This window comes from Lemur catta, chromosome 18 (genome assembly GCF_020740605.2).
Source record: "Lemur catta isolate mLemCat1 chromosome 18, mLemCat1.pri, whole genome shotgun sequence".
In the NCBI taxonomy this organism is placed as follows: domain Eukaryota; kingdom Metazoa; phylum Chordata; class Mammalia; order Primates; family Lemuridae; genus Lemur; species Lemur catta.
In genome coordinates, this window is record NC_059145.1 from 6,906,049 (window position 1) to 6,922,547 (window position 16,499).

Below are 16,499 nucleotides of genomic sequence, written 5' to 3' on the forward strand. Positions count from 1 at the left end.
TTTCCCTGTAAGCAGTGAAGAGCTATTTAAGGTTTTTCAGTAAAAGAATGACACGATCAGTGCTGGGCTATGATTTCCTTTGAGGACAGAATCATTTCATTAAGTTGGCATCTATATGGTTGTGGCACTGACCTGGCTGTACGTTCCCTGGTAGAAGACAGGGTGTGCCCTCCCATATTTCTCTTCAAAAGAGTGCATAAATGAAACAATGTCCCCAACAGGGTCAGTGACCCGGCTGCGAGGGTCAGGCCGTATAAAACGAAGAGCAAACCTGGGGAGGAAGGAATAAATATCACATGAATCCAGCTTACTGTAGTGAATATGGAGTGGGCCAGTTTGCACAGATTCCTATAATAGAGCCAGAGGCATGGCAACAAAGGGAGGTGAATGGTCTGTGAGTAGACCATCAAACCTTAGGGTCTGACTTAAAAGCCACAAAGTAGCAAGTGTTGGTCCACTACCTGTTCAAAAAGAATGCAGACTACTAGGATTACAAATTCTAACACTGGGCTAAACAAATCCTGAATATTTTCTGCAGAAAAATTTAGGGCCAGAAGGGTTGGGAAGGGAAGATACAGTATCCAAAAAGATCATGGGTTAGGCTGTGCACCCAGGCTCTCCAGAATGGCACTGCCTATACAGGAACCACTAGTCACATGTGGCTATTCTACATTTAAATTTATTAAATATAACTAAAAATTCAGTCCTTAGTCACACTAGCCACATTTCAAGTGCTCAACAGCCATATGTGTTTAATGGCTTCCGTATTAAACAGTGCAGATACAGAATGTTTCCATCATCAAAGAAAGTTCCATTGGACAGGGCTGCTCTACAACAGAGATCTCTTTCTGGGTGTCCTACTTGCCTCTCCTCCTTTCTGTTTTCCTGGGATTTTGAATTTTTAGTTCATACTCCCAAGCCATTCAGATTATAAAAAGGAAATTTAGGCCTGAATTTGTAGTCAGGACTTACTTGGTCTTCAAAGGGACAAGTAAATTTTGCTGATGGCATCTATGGAGGAGGTTATAAAACTGATCCAGAGTACACTGGCAGATTTGCAGTACTGGCAGCTACTATAAAGTTAAGAATGCATTACTTGATGGTACCACACATCTGTTTCTAAAGAGCCCATCCTATCATATTCATCTAGCACCATTTATCTATCCTTTGGGTTTCCACAGAAGGCAACGAGGCAGAGGCCAATGTGCTACATAACATTAAACAAGTTGCTTGGATGATACAGCTGCATTTAAATTAGTAACACACGCCATGCACATTTACCCTAGAAAAGCAAACAATATTCATTTACTTGCAGAATTTTCAGCACAGAAAAGTGACTAAACTATGACATTTTCCTTATCAAATCATGAGCCAATTCCTTATCCCCTCAACAAATTCCCCATGTGTATACAATTCCATTTGGAATTTCTCCCAAGTAATCAAATCAAATTCACTGACACAAACATTCCAGAGCAAATTAAAAACACAAAATGTAAAAAGTTGTGTACATGGGGGAGTGGTCAGAAATCCTTTAGAAGACTGATGTTTTGGCTACTTTTTAAGAAATTAAGCATTTGGGGATTATCTCTTTAAGTTTTCAAATTCTGGTGAATGGATAAAGGGCTTTAACTTTTTTGTTTCTCACTATAATGTATTCCCATGGCTTACACAATGTAGGACAATCAGTTTTTTTTTTAAAAATAGAGATGTCAATTCAGTCATCATCTTGATTTTAAAGGTTTTAACATGCCCATTCTTAAATAAAACAGGGATGGAAGGAGTACTAGGAGGTTAACTGGTGACCATTAAGAACTTCGCTAAAGCCAGGAAGCCATTAAGTAGGCGGTCTCATAAAAATCCAATGTAAAAGGTATTATCTGACCTTGCACTTCAGCTATGTTGTCTTTAGCTCCAGCCTCTGTTCCCTAGAGCAGGGCAAAGGTTGTCCCATATTTGGAGGGAGGTAAGGTTTCCCTGTATGCAAGGCCCAGGTCACATATTATAGCTCCATCTGCTGGCCTGGATGCCCATAAACATTTTAGTTCTCCATAAAGCTAGGTGTGACTCTAGACCAGATACCCTAAGCCTGATGTGCCAGCAAGTTGGGCCTGACTCAACATTTTCTGGCCTTGGACACTCTGTAGCTTCCAACGATGGGCTCTTTGAATGGTAAACGAAGGAAGCTAGAAGATAAGTGAAGGTATGAAGCAAGTGGGTGTATATACAAAAGGGTTTCAGTGTCAGCAACCTAGGGGCTGCCAGGGCACAGTGAAAAGGTACAGAAGGAGCGTCTAGAGAGGTGCAACCTTTGGGGGAGGTGGATAATCACAGAGCAAGAGAATTTGTTGGAACGGTGAGCAGTCAGACCGAGGAGCAGTGGTTTTAGGAAAAAAGTTCTAAGGATTGTGAAGCTAGGAGATAATGGTAGTTAGAAAGGAAAGGGTGTGGAGATCAAATAGAAAATGTAGAGGTGACAAACATGGTGGGGGGAAGAAGGGGAGACCAATAAATGTATGCAGACTGATTCTGGCAAACAATAGGTAAGACCAGTTTAAAACAATTTCATTTCACAACACCTGCCACAACGCTTGAACAATTTAAAATATTTTTATACAATATTAACTAAAAGACAGTTCAGGAAGAGTATTCAACCTGATGACAAACTGGCAAGTCAAAACTGATAGAGCATAAAACTTAATTCTGGTCTAAGTTTCAGCTCCAAAGTCTACCCTGTTGCTACTAATACATAAATGCAAAGGTACGTACCTAAATATATCAAGTATTGTATAATAGGTAAACCGGAATGGAAGCATTATCAAGTAATAACCCCATCCAAGCAGCCCCTGAAAAATTCAAAAAACAAAGTTAGAAACAATTCCCTCAATCCTTAATACTTTACCAAATGGCTAGTTCAAATTTTCTCACTCTTTTTTGTCCTTTCACTTGGTTTCTTCTACAACACAGTTCCCTCTTCCTGGCCACCTCATCTTTCTTAAAAGCCACGGCCTTTGATCTCGATCAATTTCATTTAATACTATCATTTTCCTTTTTTTCACCTAATTTTTGTATTAAATCTGCTTTGGTATTTTTTCTGCAGCCACCTGTATCAGTTGTCAAATTCAATTGTAAGTTAACTTCCTCAAATGATAAGTATTAGTTCTTTCCTGTTCAGATATACACATCAAAAGATGGTATACAGAAATAGCAGGGGCCGGGCCCGGTGGCTCACGCCTCTAATCCTAGCACTCTGGGAGGCTGAGGCGGGAGTATCGCTCGAGGTCAGGAGTTCGAGACAAGCCTAAGCAAGAGCGAGATTCCGTCTCTACTAAAAACAGAAAGAAATTATATGGACAACTAAAAATATATATAGAAAAAAATCAGCCAGGCATGGTGGCGCATGCCTGTAGTCCCAGCTACCTGGGAGGCTGAGGGAGGAGGATTGCTTAAGCCCAGGAGTTTGAGGTTGTTTGTGAGCTAGGCTGACGCCACAGCACTCTAGCCAGGGCAAAAAGAGTGAGACTGTCTTCAAAAAAAAAAAAAAAAAAAAAATTGAAAAAAGAAAAAAAAAAAGAAATAAAAAATATATAAAAAAAGAAAAAAAAAGAAATAGCAGGAAAGATAACCACTATTACTATCCTTGGACAATTGTATATAAATGATAAATAATTATATTAATCACAATGACAAATCCTGATGTAGCTGCTAATCTTAGTAATAATGCCAATTATTAACAATATTGATTTAACTAGTTATTAATTAATTATTAAAGCTAGCATATATACAGGGCTCTATAGTTTACAAAGTGTTTCTTAGACATCATATTATATGAACACGCTTTCTGTCAGGCTGCTCTGGAGTCCCTGGCTGACATAGGAATCTCCTCTTCTATAGTATTTCAGAGTACCTCAAAACAACTACTTAGAAACATTTTTTTAAATGTCAAGTACTCCACAAAAAGGTATAATGATGCAGTAAATTCTAATTGCTGCAAAGTTAAAGGGAATGCTTTCTTAGGACTCTAAGTACAAGTGTAAGAGGTGAGTATAACACCAAGGATAAGAAAGAGAAACTCCAAGAAGTTCTTTAGAGGTCATTATCAGTATACACATCTGATTTCCCTAACTAGACTGAAAGAAATTAAATTTGAAATGGGAAGACTGGCTATTCATGTCTGGATCCCCAACAGCAAAATACCAGGTTATTTTGTTTTTCTTTCTTTCTTTCTTTCTTTCTTTTTTTATTTTTTTTGTTGCATATCCTTCCAATAAAACAATAACAGGTTATTAGAGCACTCCTAAATACCTGTTAAGTTCAGGTGAACCACCTTCTTGCTACTAGCCCTTCAAGGCTAATTTTCCTCAGCAGAAGCTCAAGATTAAGTAAACTACAGCACCAAAGAACTGAGTAAACAGATTCTAACTTAACAAAGCACAGAAAACACTCTCCAAACAACTTGCAAAGAACGGAAATGGAAAAAATGATTCAGTGGTGATAGAATTGACCCCGCCAAAAAAAAGGAAAAGAAAAAGAAAAAATGCATAGTTTCTAAATCAATTCATTGAGGAATCAAGGCAAAATTATTATATATACCCAACAGGCCAGGTCTAACTAACAGGTTTACATTCTAAATATTTCTTTTACTCCTACCATACAGAGATCAATATAACCAAGCGAATGAACTTATAAAATAAAAAAGAGGGAAATTCCTGCTACAAAATAACTTGCCCTTGGTTGTGGTCTTGAGACAACATAGCTGTAGATCCTGTGGTCAGCTGTATTAACCTGCAGGGGGCGGGATGGAGGTGGGTTGAAAACACTCGGTACACCCTCTTGCTCATTCAATCTGTCCTGCACAGCAGCCTGAAAAGGAAAACAGTAGCCAGAGTTTCAATGATGCTCAAATCAACCCAGAAGAGATGAAGTAACTACTGCTTGGCATTCCAAAACAGGGTGATCATTAATACACCAAAAGGACACCTGAGGAGTGTATCTTCAAGGACCTTTTAACCTGCTGTACTGGAAGGCAATCTGGGGTGACGGTTCCAGAATGTATACACAGTAGAGGAGACCAGAGAATTTGTCTGGAAGCTACATTTATGCAGCAAGCACACTGATTTTATTCAGATGGTATGTATTATTATATTTAGGGTAGCTGGGATATAAAGTGCTTCACTGCCGTCCAGAGAATACAATGTGGACAGTGCCCCTGAAGTTATGCAATGAAGCCGTCCTGACGCGTGGTATCTGATGAAGGGCACTGGGAGTAGAGAAACTTTGGTCTGAATCCTAGCTCCATCACTTAGAAGTTACTCAACACATGAGCTTCAGTTTCCTCAAGTGCAAAATGAAGGAAAAATATTTCTCAGAGTTCATTTGAAAATTTAATGGGTCAGCCATAGATAAAGATACTAACAGAACTCCTGGCAGACAGCTCATACTAAGTTTAAAAAACTCATTCTCTTCTTAACTCTGTCTCTGAAAATGGATATTTGTCCCAGGGTAGCAAAAAACTTGCCCTTATCCAAAGAGATGTCTGGCCTTTGCCTTTGGCTTCTGGGAGGTAATCTGTATCATGCCTGATAGGAATGTCTTTGTTACTATACTGTGGGTTGGAGCCATGACACTCGATAGTCTTAGGGTGAAAGCTGGCCACCACCAGAAAGATAAAAATGGGCTTGTGTGGAGGCTCACACCTGTAATCCTAGCACTTTGGGAGGATCGCTTGAGCCCAGGAGTTCAAGATCAGCCTAAGCAACTTAGTGAAACCCTGTCTCCACAAAAAATAAAAAAATTAGCCTGGCATAGTGGTGTGCACCTGTAGTCCCAGCTACTCAGGAGACTGAGGCAGGAGGATCACTTGAGCCCAGAAGTTTGAGGCTGCAGTGAGCTAGGATCACACCACTGCACTCCAGCCTGGGCAAAACAGTGAGACTCTGTCTTAAACAACAACAACAACAACAACAACAACAACAACAACAACAACCAAACAAAAAACAAAAACAAAAAGAAGAAAGACTAACCATGTGGTCTAGGGTGGGAACTTTGAGTAACTTAGTATCTGCTGACTTGAAGATTTCAGTTCAACCATGTGGGCAGCCAATCCAATCAATCATGCCTATGTAATGAAGCCCCAGTAAAAACTCTGGACACACTAAGCTCAGGTGAGCTTCTCTGGTTGGCAATCTAGTAGTTCCCCCTTATTCACAGGGATACATTCCAAGACCCCCAGTGGGTGCCTGAAACCACAGATAGTACTGAACCTGACTCCCGTCCACCGCAACACATTTCTGTTTGTATTCCACCCACAGATTTAATGCCTTTTCCAACTTAACACCATGGCTGTAATTTTTGCAGTTTGAGGCAGGACAGCAAAACTAGCACGCATTTTCTTTTTCCTTCTTCACAATTTCAAAGACAGAAGATTCGTTCTCACTATAGATCTTAGCAACCTCAGCATACAATTTTTTTCTCTTCTTACTAAATTGAGATCTTTCACCTTTTCACTTAAAGGAAGCACCTTATGGCTTCTCTTTGGCATATCCAAATTGCCAGCATCACTGCTCTTGAGCTTTGGGGCCATTATTAAGTAAAACAAGAGTTACGTGAACAAAAGCACTGCATTATGACAGTTGATCTAATAATGGCTTAGCCTACTAATCGGTGGGTAGTGTATACAGCTGGAGACACTGCATAAAGGGATGATTCACATCCTGGGCAAGATGGAGTAGGACAGCACAAGCCTTCACCATGCTACTCAGGATAATGTACAACTTAAAACTTATGCATTGTATATTTCTGGAATTTCCCATTTAGTATTTTTGAACTACAGTTGACTGTAACTGAAACTGCAGAAAGCAAAACCACAGATAACAGGGGACTACTGTACTTTATGCATATTGTCACAAATCTATACCAGGAGGGTAATGTGTTCTGACTCCACGGGAGAGGAGTATGCAATCTTCATGATTGAAGCCCTTTTGAGACTCTGCCCTGTATGTCTCTTCCTTTAGTTGATTTTAATCTGTACCTGTTCCCTGTAATAAACTGTAACCACGACTATAGCAGCTTTCAGTAAGTTCTTCTAGTGAACTATCACACCCAAGGGTGGTTTTTGGAACTCTTTGAAATTGCAGTTGGTGTCAGTAGTGAGGGTAGTCTTTGAGAAGGCTATATGCCCTCTAAACTTGGTAGCTGGCTTTAAACTTTGTGGTTTGGCTAATTTCAGGTTGTCTCCTAATTTTACAATTCAATGAGGAAAGAATAATCTTTCAACAAATGATGCTAGGGCAAATAGATATCCACATGCAAAAGAAAGATGATGAACTTCTAAATCACACTGTACACAAAACTTAACTCAAAGTTCATCAAAGATCTAAATGTGAGAGTTCAAATCATGAAAGTCTTAAAAGAAAACAATATGACCCTGGAGCAAGCAATGGCATGTTAGAGACCAAAAGCATAAGTAACAAAAGAAAAAAGTAGATAAATAAGATTTCATCAAAATGAAAACCTTTTGTATGTCAAAGAACACTATCAAGACAGTAAAAAGACAACTCACAAAATGGGAGAAAATATTTGCAAATCAAATATCTGGTAAGGGTCTAGTATTGAAAATACATAAAGATCTCTTGCTGGGCGCGGTGGCTCATGCCTGCAATCCTAGCACTTTGGGAGGATCGCTGGAGCCCAGGAGTTCCAGAGCATCCTGGGCAACATAGTGACATCCTATCTGTACAAATAATAATAATAATAATAATAATAAATTGTCTGGAAAGAGTGGCATGCCTGTAATCCTAGCTACTTGGGAGGCTGCTTGAGCCCAGCAGCTTGAGTTTACAGTGAATGCTATGATTATGCCACTATACTCTAAGCATGGGTAACAGTGTGACACACTGCCTATAAAAACAAACAAACAAACAAAAAATCACATCTGGTAGCATTTGTTATCAATTATAAAATTAGAACTTTCAAGCAAAAATTAGAGTTTTGGAAAACTTGTATTTGCCACTGTAAGTCTTTCAGTCTCCTAATACTTAAAGGCTATTCTGATGAGTCTGGTGGTGCTATTAACACATGATACTATTAATGTATCAATATTTGGAAGACCTGTTTTAATTCAGTGAACCAGGATTTTTCCAGATAACTAATGCATGAAGTTATGAAATCATACACTGGTAAAAGATCCTTTCAAAGTACAAGATAGACCAATAGATTTTAATGTAATGGAATACAAAAAGATACAGTTTTAAATTCCATATTGCAAAATAAATAAACAAAACATTCCATATTGCAACTAACTTTTAAGAAACTACCACAAAGAATATCCAAGAAACTACCATCAAAGAATATCCACCGTTATCTGAAAGGGCTAATGAAATATTCCTCCTGTTTCCAACTACGTATATAGATGAAGCTGGATTTTCTTCACATACTTAAACTAAAACTACACATTAAAACAGCTTAGGCCGGGCACAGTGGCTCACGCCTAAAATCCTAGCACTCTGGGAGGCCAAGGCGGGAGGATCGCTCTAGGTCAGGAGTTCAATACCAGCCTGAGCAAGAGCGAGACCCTGTCTACTAAAACTAGAAATGATCTGGACAGCTAAAAAATATATATATATAGAAAAAAATTAGCTGGGCATGGTGGCGCATGCCTGTAGTCCCAGCTACTCGGAAGGCTGAGGCAGGAGGATCACTTGAGCCCAGGAGTTTGAGGTTGCTGTGAGCGAGGCTGACACCACGGCGCTCTAGCCTGGGCAACAGAGCGAGACTCTGCCTCAAAGAAAAAGAAAAAAAAAAAAACAGCTTAAAGGCTGAAGCAGGTATGAAAATCCAGCTGTTTTCTATTAAGTCAGACATTAAAGAGATTTGTAAATATATAGTTATTTTTTATGAAAATGTTATTTTGATTAACATGTAATGAGGTTTTAAAAAATGAATAAACTAAGAAATTTTTCAGTTTTAATCTGTAATATGGTAACAAATATCAATAGATAGAACCTATAGAAAAAGCAGCTCTTTGGAGGGTCTCAATAATTCTTAAAAGTGTAAAGGAATTCTGAGATAAAAAAAATCAAGAAGATTATATATAAATCTATATAGTCACATTAAAAAAACAGAAAAATTCTGAAACAATAGACACTAAAATATCACACTAGCTATCCATGAAGTGGTGGGATTAAGGGTGATCATTTTTTTCTTTATGCTTTTTGGAAATCTTTTCCCTCAGTGGGTGTGCCCATGTGCATGGGTATTTTTGCAACAAGTGTGTAATACTTCTATAAGTTATTTCATGTTAAAAGTTGAACATTACACTAGATAATCACAAAGCAAAAATAAATAAATATAACAGGGGTGGTAATATTTAATAAATCAAACTAGAATTCTAAACAAAAAATATCATCTGATATTAAGAAAAGATATTATTACAAAAAAGTCCTAACAGCTATGTGTCTTTAGGTGTCAATAAAATTGTGTCAAACTATATAAAGGTTAGAAAGTGCCTTCCCCCAAGATAGACAGAAAATTTATTAACATATTTAATTTGCATCATGTACTACTTTTCCACAGCATGTACAAAAAGTGAGCATTCTCTTTGATGTAATTGTAACTAACACTGGAAAGCTGTATACATATTACTGGCACACTAAGCAGAGTTATACATATAAGAAAGTCTAGAAGGACATATAATATACTAAACATCAAACGTGGTTATCTCAAGAAAGTATGATTATCAGGAACTTGTAGTCTCATCAAGTAAACAGAGAAAGAAAAGAAACAGCACATTTTAATTGTATGTTTAAAAAGCTTGACTGAATACAGACATCAAACCTTTATTTAACAACATTCCTTGATAAACACCTAATTGTCAACAGCGGTCACTTCTAGAAACAAAGGAAAAGAAAGGGAGTGCATGGGATGACAAGCAAACACCTTACAGGAGGCTTCCATTTTATCTACATTTGCTTAAAAGAAATTTGAAGCAAGTATTGCAAAATGTCTGGCTTTCAGGAGTTGGATGGTACATACATGGTTGTCCCCTTTATACTTTTCTCTAAGTTTGAAATATTTAATTAAAAAATATATGTATATAGATTTTACGATGTCAATGGGGCATTACAAAATCACAAAGAGATCTCACTGGATACCTATGTAAAATAAAATGAAAGATTAATATGGAAAGGATAAACAAAAATGAAAAAGCAAACTACTAGAAATTCCAAATATGCTTCTAAATAACTCTTGGGCCAAAGAAGAAAATAAAAACTTTTAAAATACATTTTCAGAAGAAAATTCACAGCCTTAAATGCAAGGAAGAGTACAAATAAATTAACCAAGCTGTAAAAAAAGCAAGATGCTAAAAAAAGAACATAAACCTAAAAAATTCTGAAAATGTACTAAAGATATTTTCTTGGCCAGGAGTGGTGGCTCATGCCTGCAATCCTAGCACTCTGGGAGGCCGAGGCAGGAGGATCGTTTGAGCCCAGGAGTTTGAGGTTGCTGTGAGCTAGGCTGATGCTATGGCACTCTAGACTGGGCAACAGAGCAAGATTTTGTCTCACAAAAAAAAAAAAAAAAAAGAAAAAAAAGAAAGATATTTTCTTAATAAATACGAAAACAGAAAAAAAAAAAACAAACCCAAGATTTTTTTTAACAAACAAAACAAACAATACAACAAACCAGTCTCCTCTAGCCCGGGCAACAAAGTGAGACTCTGTCTCAAAAAACAACAACAACAAAAAAACAAACCAGTCTCTAATAAGTCTCATTTTTAATAAAGGAAAGAAAGTAAACATCATAGAACGGGAAGAAAAAGAATGGGATGACAGCACAGATGCAGAGTGAAAGATAAGCTTTGTATAGCTCTATACAAAAAATTAGAAATTTCAAAGAAATAAGCATTTTCTAAGAGAGACTATCAAGAAAGGTGCAGAAAACTGATTATGAATGATGGGGAGGGGAGACCTGATAAAGTCAATAGAGAATAGGCAGAAACATGTTTTCAGGTACTTCCTTTCAAATCTTTAAGGAATAGATTAATTTCTACGTTATTTAACCTTCTCAACTCATTTTATCAAGTCACGCATTTTATAAAGCCAACAAACATGTGAAATCAAAATCTAACAAGGAAAGCAAAAAAATATCACATTGAACAATACCATTCCCTCTGCCCAAAATGCATTTCTCCCCCAAATGTTCGTATTCATCATTTCTTTTCATTATCTAGGTGTTAGCTCAAATGTTAACCTCTTTAGAACAGCTGTACTTGACCACCCTTATTTAAAGTAACTCCCCACATCCTCTCTATTACATTTCCTACACAGACCTTATTCATCATTTATTACAAACTGAAATTATCTAGAATTAAGTTCTATAAGAATAAGGACTTAATCTTGTTCACTGGTATAATGCCAGAGCCTAGAATTTAACTGCTCAAAACTATGTGTTGAATAACTAAATATCACTTAGGAATATGTTTTCAGGAATCCAGCACCCTATGCAAATAGTACGATAATTAGTAATTCCAGAGATCAAAAGGGTATCTGATAAAATTCAACATCCTTCTTTTTTTTTTTTTTTTGAGACAGAGTCTCACTTTGTTGCCCAGGCTAGAGTGAGTGCCGTGGCGTCAGCCTAGCTCACAGCAACCTCAAACTCCTGGGCTTAAGCGATTCTACTGCCTCAGCCTCCTGAGTAGCTGGGACTACAGGCATGTGCCACCATGCCCGGCTAATTTTTTCTGTATATATTTTTAGTTGTCCAGATAATTTATTTCTATTTGTAGTAGAGACGGGGTCTCGCACAGGCTGGTCTCGAACTCCTGACCTCGAGCGATCCACCCGCCTCGGCCTCCCGGAGGGCTAGGATTACAGGCGTGAGCCACCGTGCCCGGTGGCTCATATAAACTATTAGTATACTAAGAATGGAAGAACAATCAACAGAAATTTATTGAGAACCTATGATGTACCAGGTTCAGTGTTATATGCTGGGAATACAGCAGTTAAAACTAGAAAAACAAACCTCTTGTCTCACAGAGCTTATACCTTAGTAGATCTGTCTGAATGCAACAACCAACATCACACTTGATAATATGAGAGGCATCACAGTGAGGACAAGATGTCTGCTATCACCATTATCAGTTAACACTGTTCTAAAATCAACAGTTTTCCTAAAACCCACACTTTTCTTTTTAAAGAGTCATAATTCTGGAAAAAAAAAAATCTATTGAGGGAAAAGATTCCTGCTATGGAAAAACATATGTTTTTGATTCTTTATCAGACCAGAGAAAAAGAAATAAGCTCAAAATCAATCAATACCTCTATGTTCCAGTTATGCTGTTCCAAGGTATGGCGACATTGATCCATAGATTCTATGCCAGTCAGATCCTGAAAGAAGACAAAAAAACAAAGTTACTTAGAGAAAAACCAACAGTACACAAGTGAGTATTTTTACCCCTAATAGAACATTTATAAATACTGCTTGGAAAATACACTAAAAAGTATTGAAGGTATATGTTAAAGTATGGTAAAACTTCACTGATTCAGAATTTATCCTGTCAGCTAACTATTCTAGACTCCTATTGAATTAAAAAATGATAATTCCTTTTAAAATTTCAAGGCTTTCAAATAACAGGACGACTGATTAAAATCAATATTTTCTTCTCAAATTCAAATTTAAAAAGTTAAAGACTTCCTCATCTTCTGGGTTTAGCAAAATACTCTTTAATGTTAAACAAGTATTCTATTTATAATACAGGCTGAGCATCCAAAATCTGAAATCCAAAATGCTCCAAAATCTAAAATTTTTTGAGCACTGACATGAAGCCCAAAGGAAATGTTCATTGGAACATTTTGGATTTTAGATTTTCAATGTTCAACCAGTACAATGAAAATATTCCAAAAAAAAAAAAATCCAAAATGTGAAATACTTCTGGTCCTAAGAATTTTGGATACAGGGCAATTAACTTATGTACTTATGATGAGCTTTCCTGAAAAATCTCATGCCTTTCTCCTTAACTTGTATCATTTTTTATCTATTGGTTGGTATATAATGTAGCTTATAATATGAACTGTGTAAAACCTTTTTTAAAAGAGTCTGAGGCTAGGCGTGATGGCTTACACCTCTAATCCTAGAACTTTAGGAGGCCGAGGCAGGAGGATCACTTGAGCTCAGGAATCACTTGAGCCCAGGAATTCGAGACCAGCCTGAGCAAGAGCTGGATGACGTCTCTACAAAAAATAGAAAAATTAGCTGGGTGTGGTGGCGTGCGCCTTGTAGTCCCAGCTACTCAGGAGGCTGAGGCAGGAGGATTGCTGGAGGTCAGGAGTTTGAGGCTGCAGTGAGCTATGACGACACTAAACTCTAGCTCCAGCAGCAGAACAAGACCCAGTCTCAAAAAAAATAAAATAAAATCTGTAATTCTGATATTTCCCTACATTAAGTATTTTCCCCAGCCCCTTCTCCTTCTCCTTCTTGAACTGCTGACTGTTCTAAGGTTTCACCTTGTCTCTGACCAAAGCTCCTTCTCTGGCTCCTCTTCCATATCTCTAAATGTATAATAGGAACTTCCCTGAGGATGAATCCTTGATTTTAGTCTCTCTCCACCTACCTCCCTGGCTATTCATTCAATCCCCAGTCTTTAACCACCCTTTCAATGCAGATGATCCTAACTTAGTCTCTTCTTAAGTATAGCAGCACATTTTCAACAGCCTATTCAACATTTCCCTCTAGATATGGAACCAGTACCTAAAATTCATCATTTAAAACCACAGTTATCTGTTAACAACATCACAACACTCCAAAATATCCAGGCAAAGATGACATTCGGAAGCTCAACCTCATCTTAGAGTGCTCTATCCCTGGAACTCCACAGTTCATCAGTAATCGAGTTCTGATAGTTCACTTTCTATCTTATCTTACACCTGTAACTGAATTTCCCATTCCTTCAACCAGAATCTTTAATCCTTTCATAACACTTTAAGTAAACTCAATAATTTAATTTCTCCCTGTCCTTTTACTTCTTCCCGTGTGTGTGTGTGTGTGTGTGTGTGTGTGTGTGTGTGTGTGTGTGTGTGTGTTACTCCTCTGCTCAAAACCTTTCAGTTGACCGGATAACAAATCCTTAGCCTGGCATTTAAGTGTTTCTGTAATATAGCCTCAACCTGGCTTTCTGGGTTATTTTATATTTCTTTTCAGGTGTCCAATACTCAGCAAATCTAATAGTTCATGTGTACATATCATGCCCAGAATTTCCACAGAGCTAAACCCTAGCCTTCCTTCAAGGTCCCATATAAAAGCTAAATTCATCCGTCCATCCATTCATCCAACACATGCCTACTGCATCCTATTCTGTATATTACTTACTATGTCCAAGGGATAGAAAGATGAATAAGATACAGTCTCTATCTTCAAGAAACTCCTCTCAACAACAAGCAGGCACCAGGACAAAGAAACTGACCTCAACCTGAGAAGAATGTGGTAGCATGAACTGATGTTCAGAAGACTAAAGTTTTTGCCTTGATTCTGTACCCTATAGCCATAAAAAGGCACATTTTAACTCTGAATTTAGCTTCCTTAATGTGCAGTATAAGTTTATTTGGACTGGATATCATTTCCAGAGCTTAAAAAATAAAACAAAATCCAAAAACTGAAGTTTGGATTCTTTAGATAGGCAATTGTTTATTTTTAAAAATTACAACCAGTACAAAAAAAAAAGAAAAAAATTACAAGGAGTACATAAACTTGGTGATAAAACCTTTTTAATGTTTAAAATACTATAAAAATGTGACTACTGAAATTGAAAAGCTCTGTTAGGAACCACTGACTCTGATAGTTCTCACAGTCTGGATTCTAGTTCCTGACCATTCCAGGCCTTCTGGCTTGTAACATGCCCCCCCTTAACTTCAAATTTCCTACATTACAGTCCTGCAGAGGACTGGGATGTCCAGGGTTCCTCCTCCTCACTGTAGATTCTCTTTAAGGATTGGACTCTTACCTTACTTATTCTCAGGGTGCAAATGACTACTCCCTCCTCTAAATATCAAAATTGATTTTTACCTGTTTCCTGCCTTCTGTTATGATTATTTACATTCATGCTACTACTACCTTCTCAGAGGGTGTAGGCTCCTTGAGAACAGTGTCTGTGATTCATTTATAACATTCCCTAGTACCTAGTACACAGTAAGGGCTTAAACAGTTGTAGAAAAAATTCCAAGTTAAAAAGACCTTTTTGGCCATGCTTGGTGGCTCACACCTGTAATCTTAGCACTCTGGGAGGCCAAGGCAGGAGGATCACTTGAGCTCAGGAGTTTGAGACCAACCTGAGGAAGAGCAAGACCTTGTCTCCACAAAAAATAGAAAAAAAAAAAAAAAATTAGCCAGGCATAGTCACACATGCCTGTAGTCCCAGCTACTCGGGAGGCTGAGGCAGGAGGATCTCTTGAGCCCAGGACTTTGAGGTTGCAGTTGAGCTATGATGACACCACTGCACTCTAGTCTGGGTGACAGAGCAACACTCTGTCTCCAAAAAAAAGAAAAAAAGGGTAGGAGTTTATAAACATTGTAGGAGTTGATTGCACATCCTTAATATATTGAAATATTTAACCTAATTTGCAAGCAAAACCCTTTTGTAAGTAGTGAAGCGGAGTAAGCTGGAAGCCCAACTGGACAAGCTTGCTTTCAATCACTACTGATCATTATGAAAAGCATGCACTAGGAATAACCAATGCTGGACACACCCAGGACAGGATTATTCATGCATGCATCAATAGATACTCACTGACCCAGTATTCTAGATATCCAGCATAATGACATAGTCCTTACTCTCATTAAATGTGCATTCTAGTCAAGGGAAACTGACCAAAACAAAGTGCGCGCGCGCAAGCACACCCACACCCACACCCACACCCACACCCACACCCACACCCACAAGAAAATAAATGAACAACAACTCAAGGAAGGCCTACCAAAGAGATAACATTTGAGCAGAGATCTGAATTAAAGGACCAGTCATGGGGAAATATGTAGAAAGAGTATTCCAGGCAGAAGGCCAACAAATGCAAAAACTCTGAGACAGATGGATATGTAGCATTATGCATTTACCTAAACCCAGAGAACTTTACAGCAGAGTAATTCTATTTTTTTTATGTTTATTTATTTATTTTTATTTTTTATTTTTTTTTTGAGACAAAGTCTCACTCTGTTGCCCGGCTAGAGTGCCGTGGCGTCAGCCTAGCTCACAGCAACCTCAAACTCCTGGGCTCAAGCAATCCTCCTGCCTCAGCCTCCCGAGTAGCTGGGACTACAGGCATGCGCCACCATGCCTGGCTCATTTTTCTATACATACATATATTTTTAGCTGTCCATATAATTTCTTTCTATTTTTAGTAGAGACCGAGTCTCGCTCTTGCTCAGGCTGGTCTCAAACTCCTGAGCTCAAACAATCCGCCCACCTCTGCCTCCCAGAGTGCTAGGATTACAGGCGTGAGCCACCGCCCCGG

The 16,499-nt window shown here is 38.1% G+C and overlaps 1 protein-coding gene across 1 annotated transcript in view; it reads right to left on the reverse strand.

The window, feature by feature from the left end:
• FAF2 (Fas associated factor family member 2) overlaps positions 1 to 16,499 on the reverse strand; it is a 62,644-nt gene that overhangs the window by 14,576 nt on the left and 31,569 nt on the right. Inside the window, exons 2-5 of the mRNA XM_045530651.1 lie at positions 12,318 to 12,386; positions 4,726 to 4,860; positions 2,767 to 2,843; positions 133 to 271 (exon numbers count right to left, since the gene is read on the reverse strand). Of these exons, the coding sequence (XP_045386607.1) occupies positions 133 to 271; positions 2,767 to 2,843; positions 4,726 to 4,860; positions 12,318 to 12,386 (420 nt within the window). The remainder of the gene's footprint in view (positions 1 to 132; positions 272 to 2,766; positions 2,844 to 4,725; positions 4,861 to 12,317; positions 12,387 to 16,499) is intronic.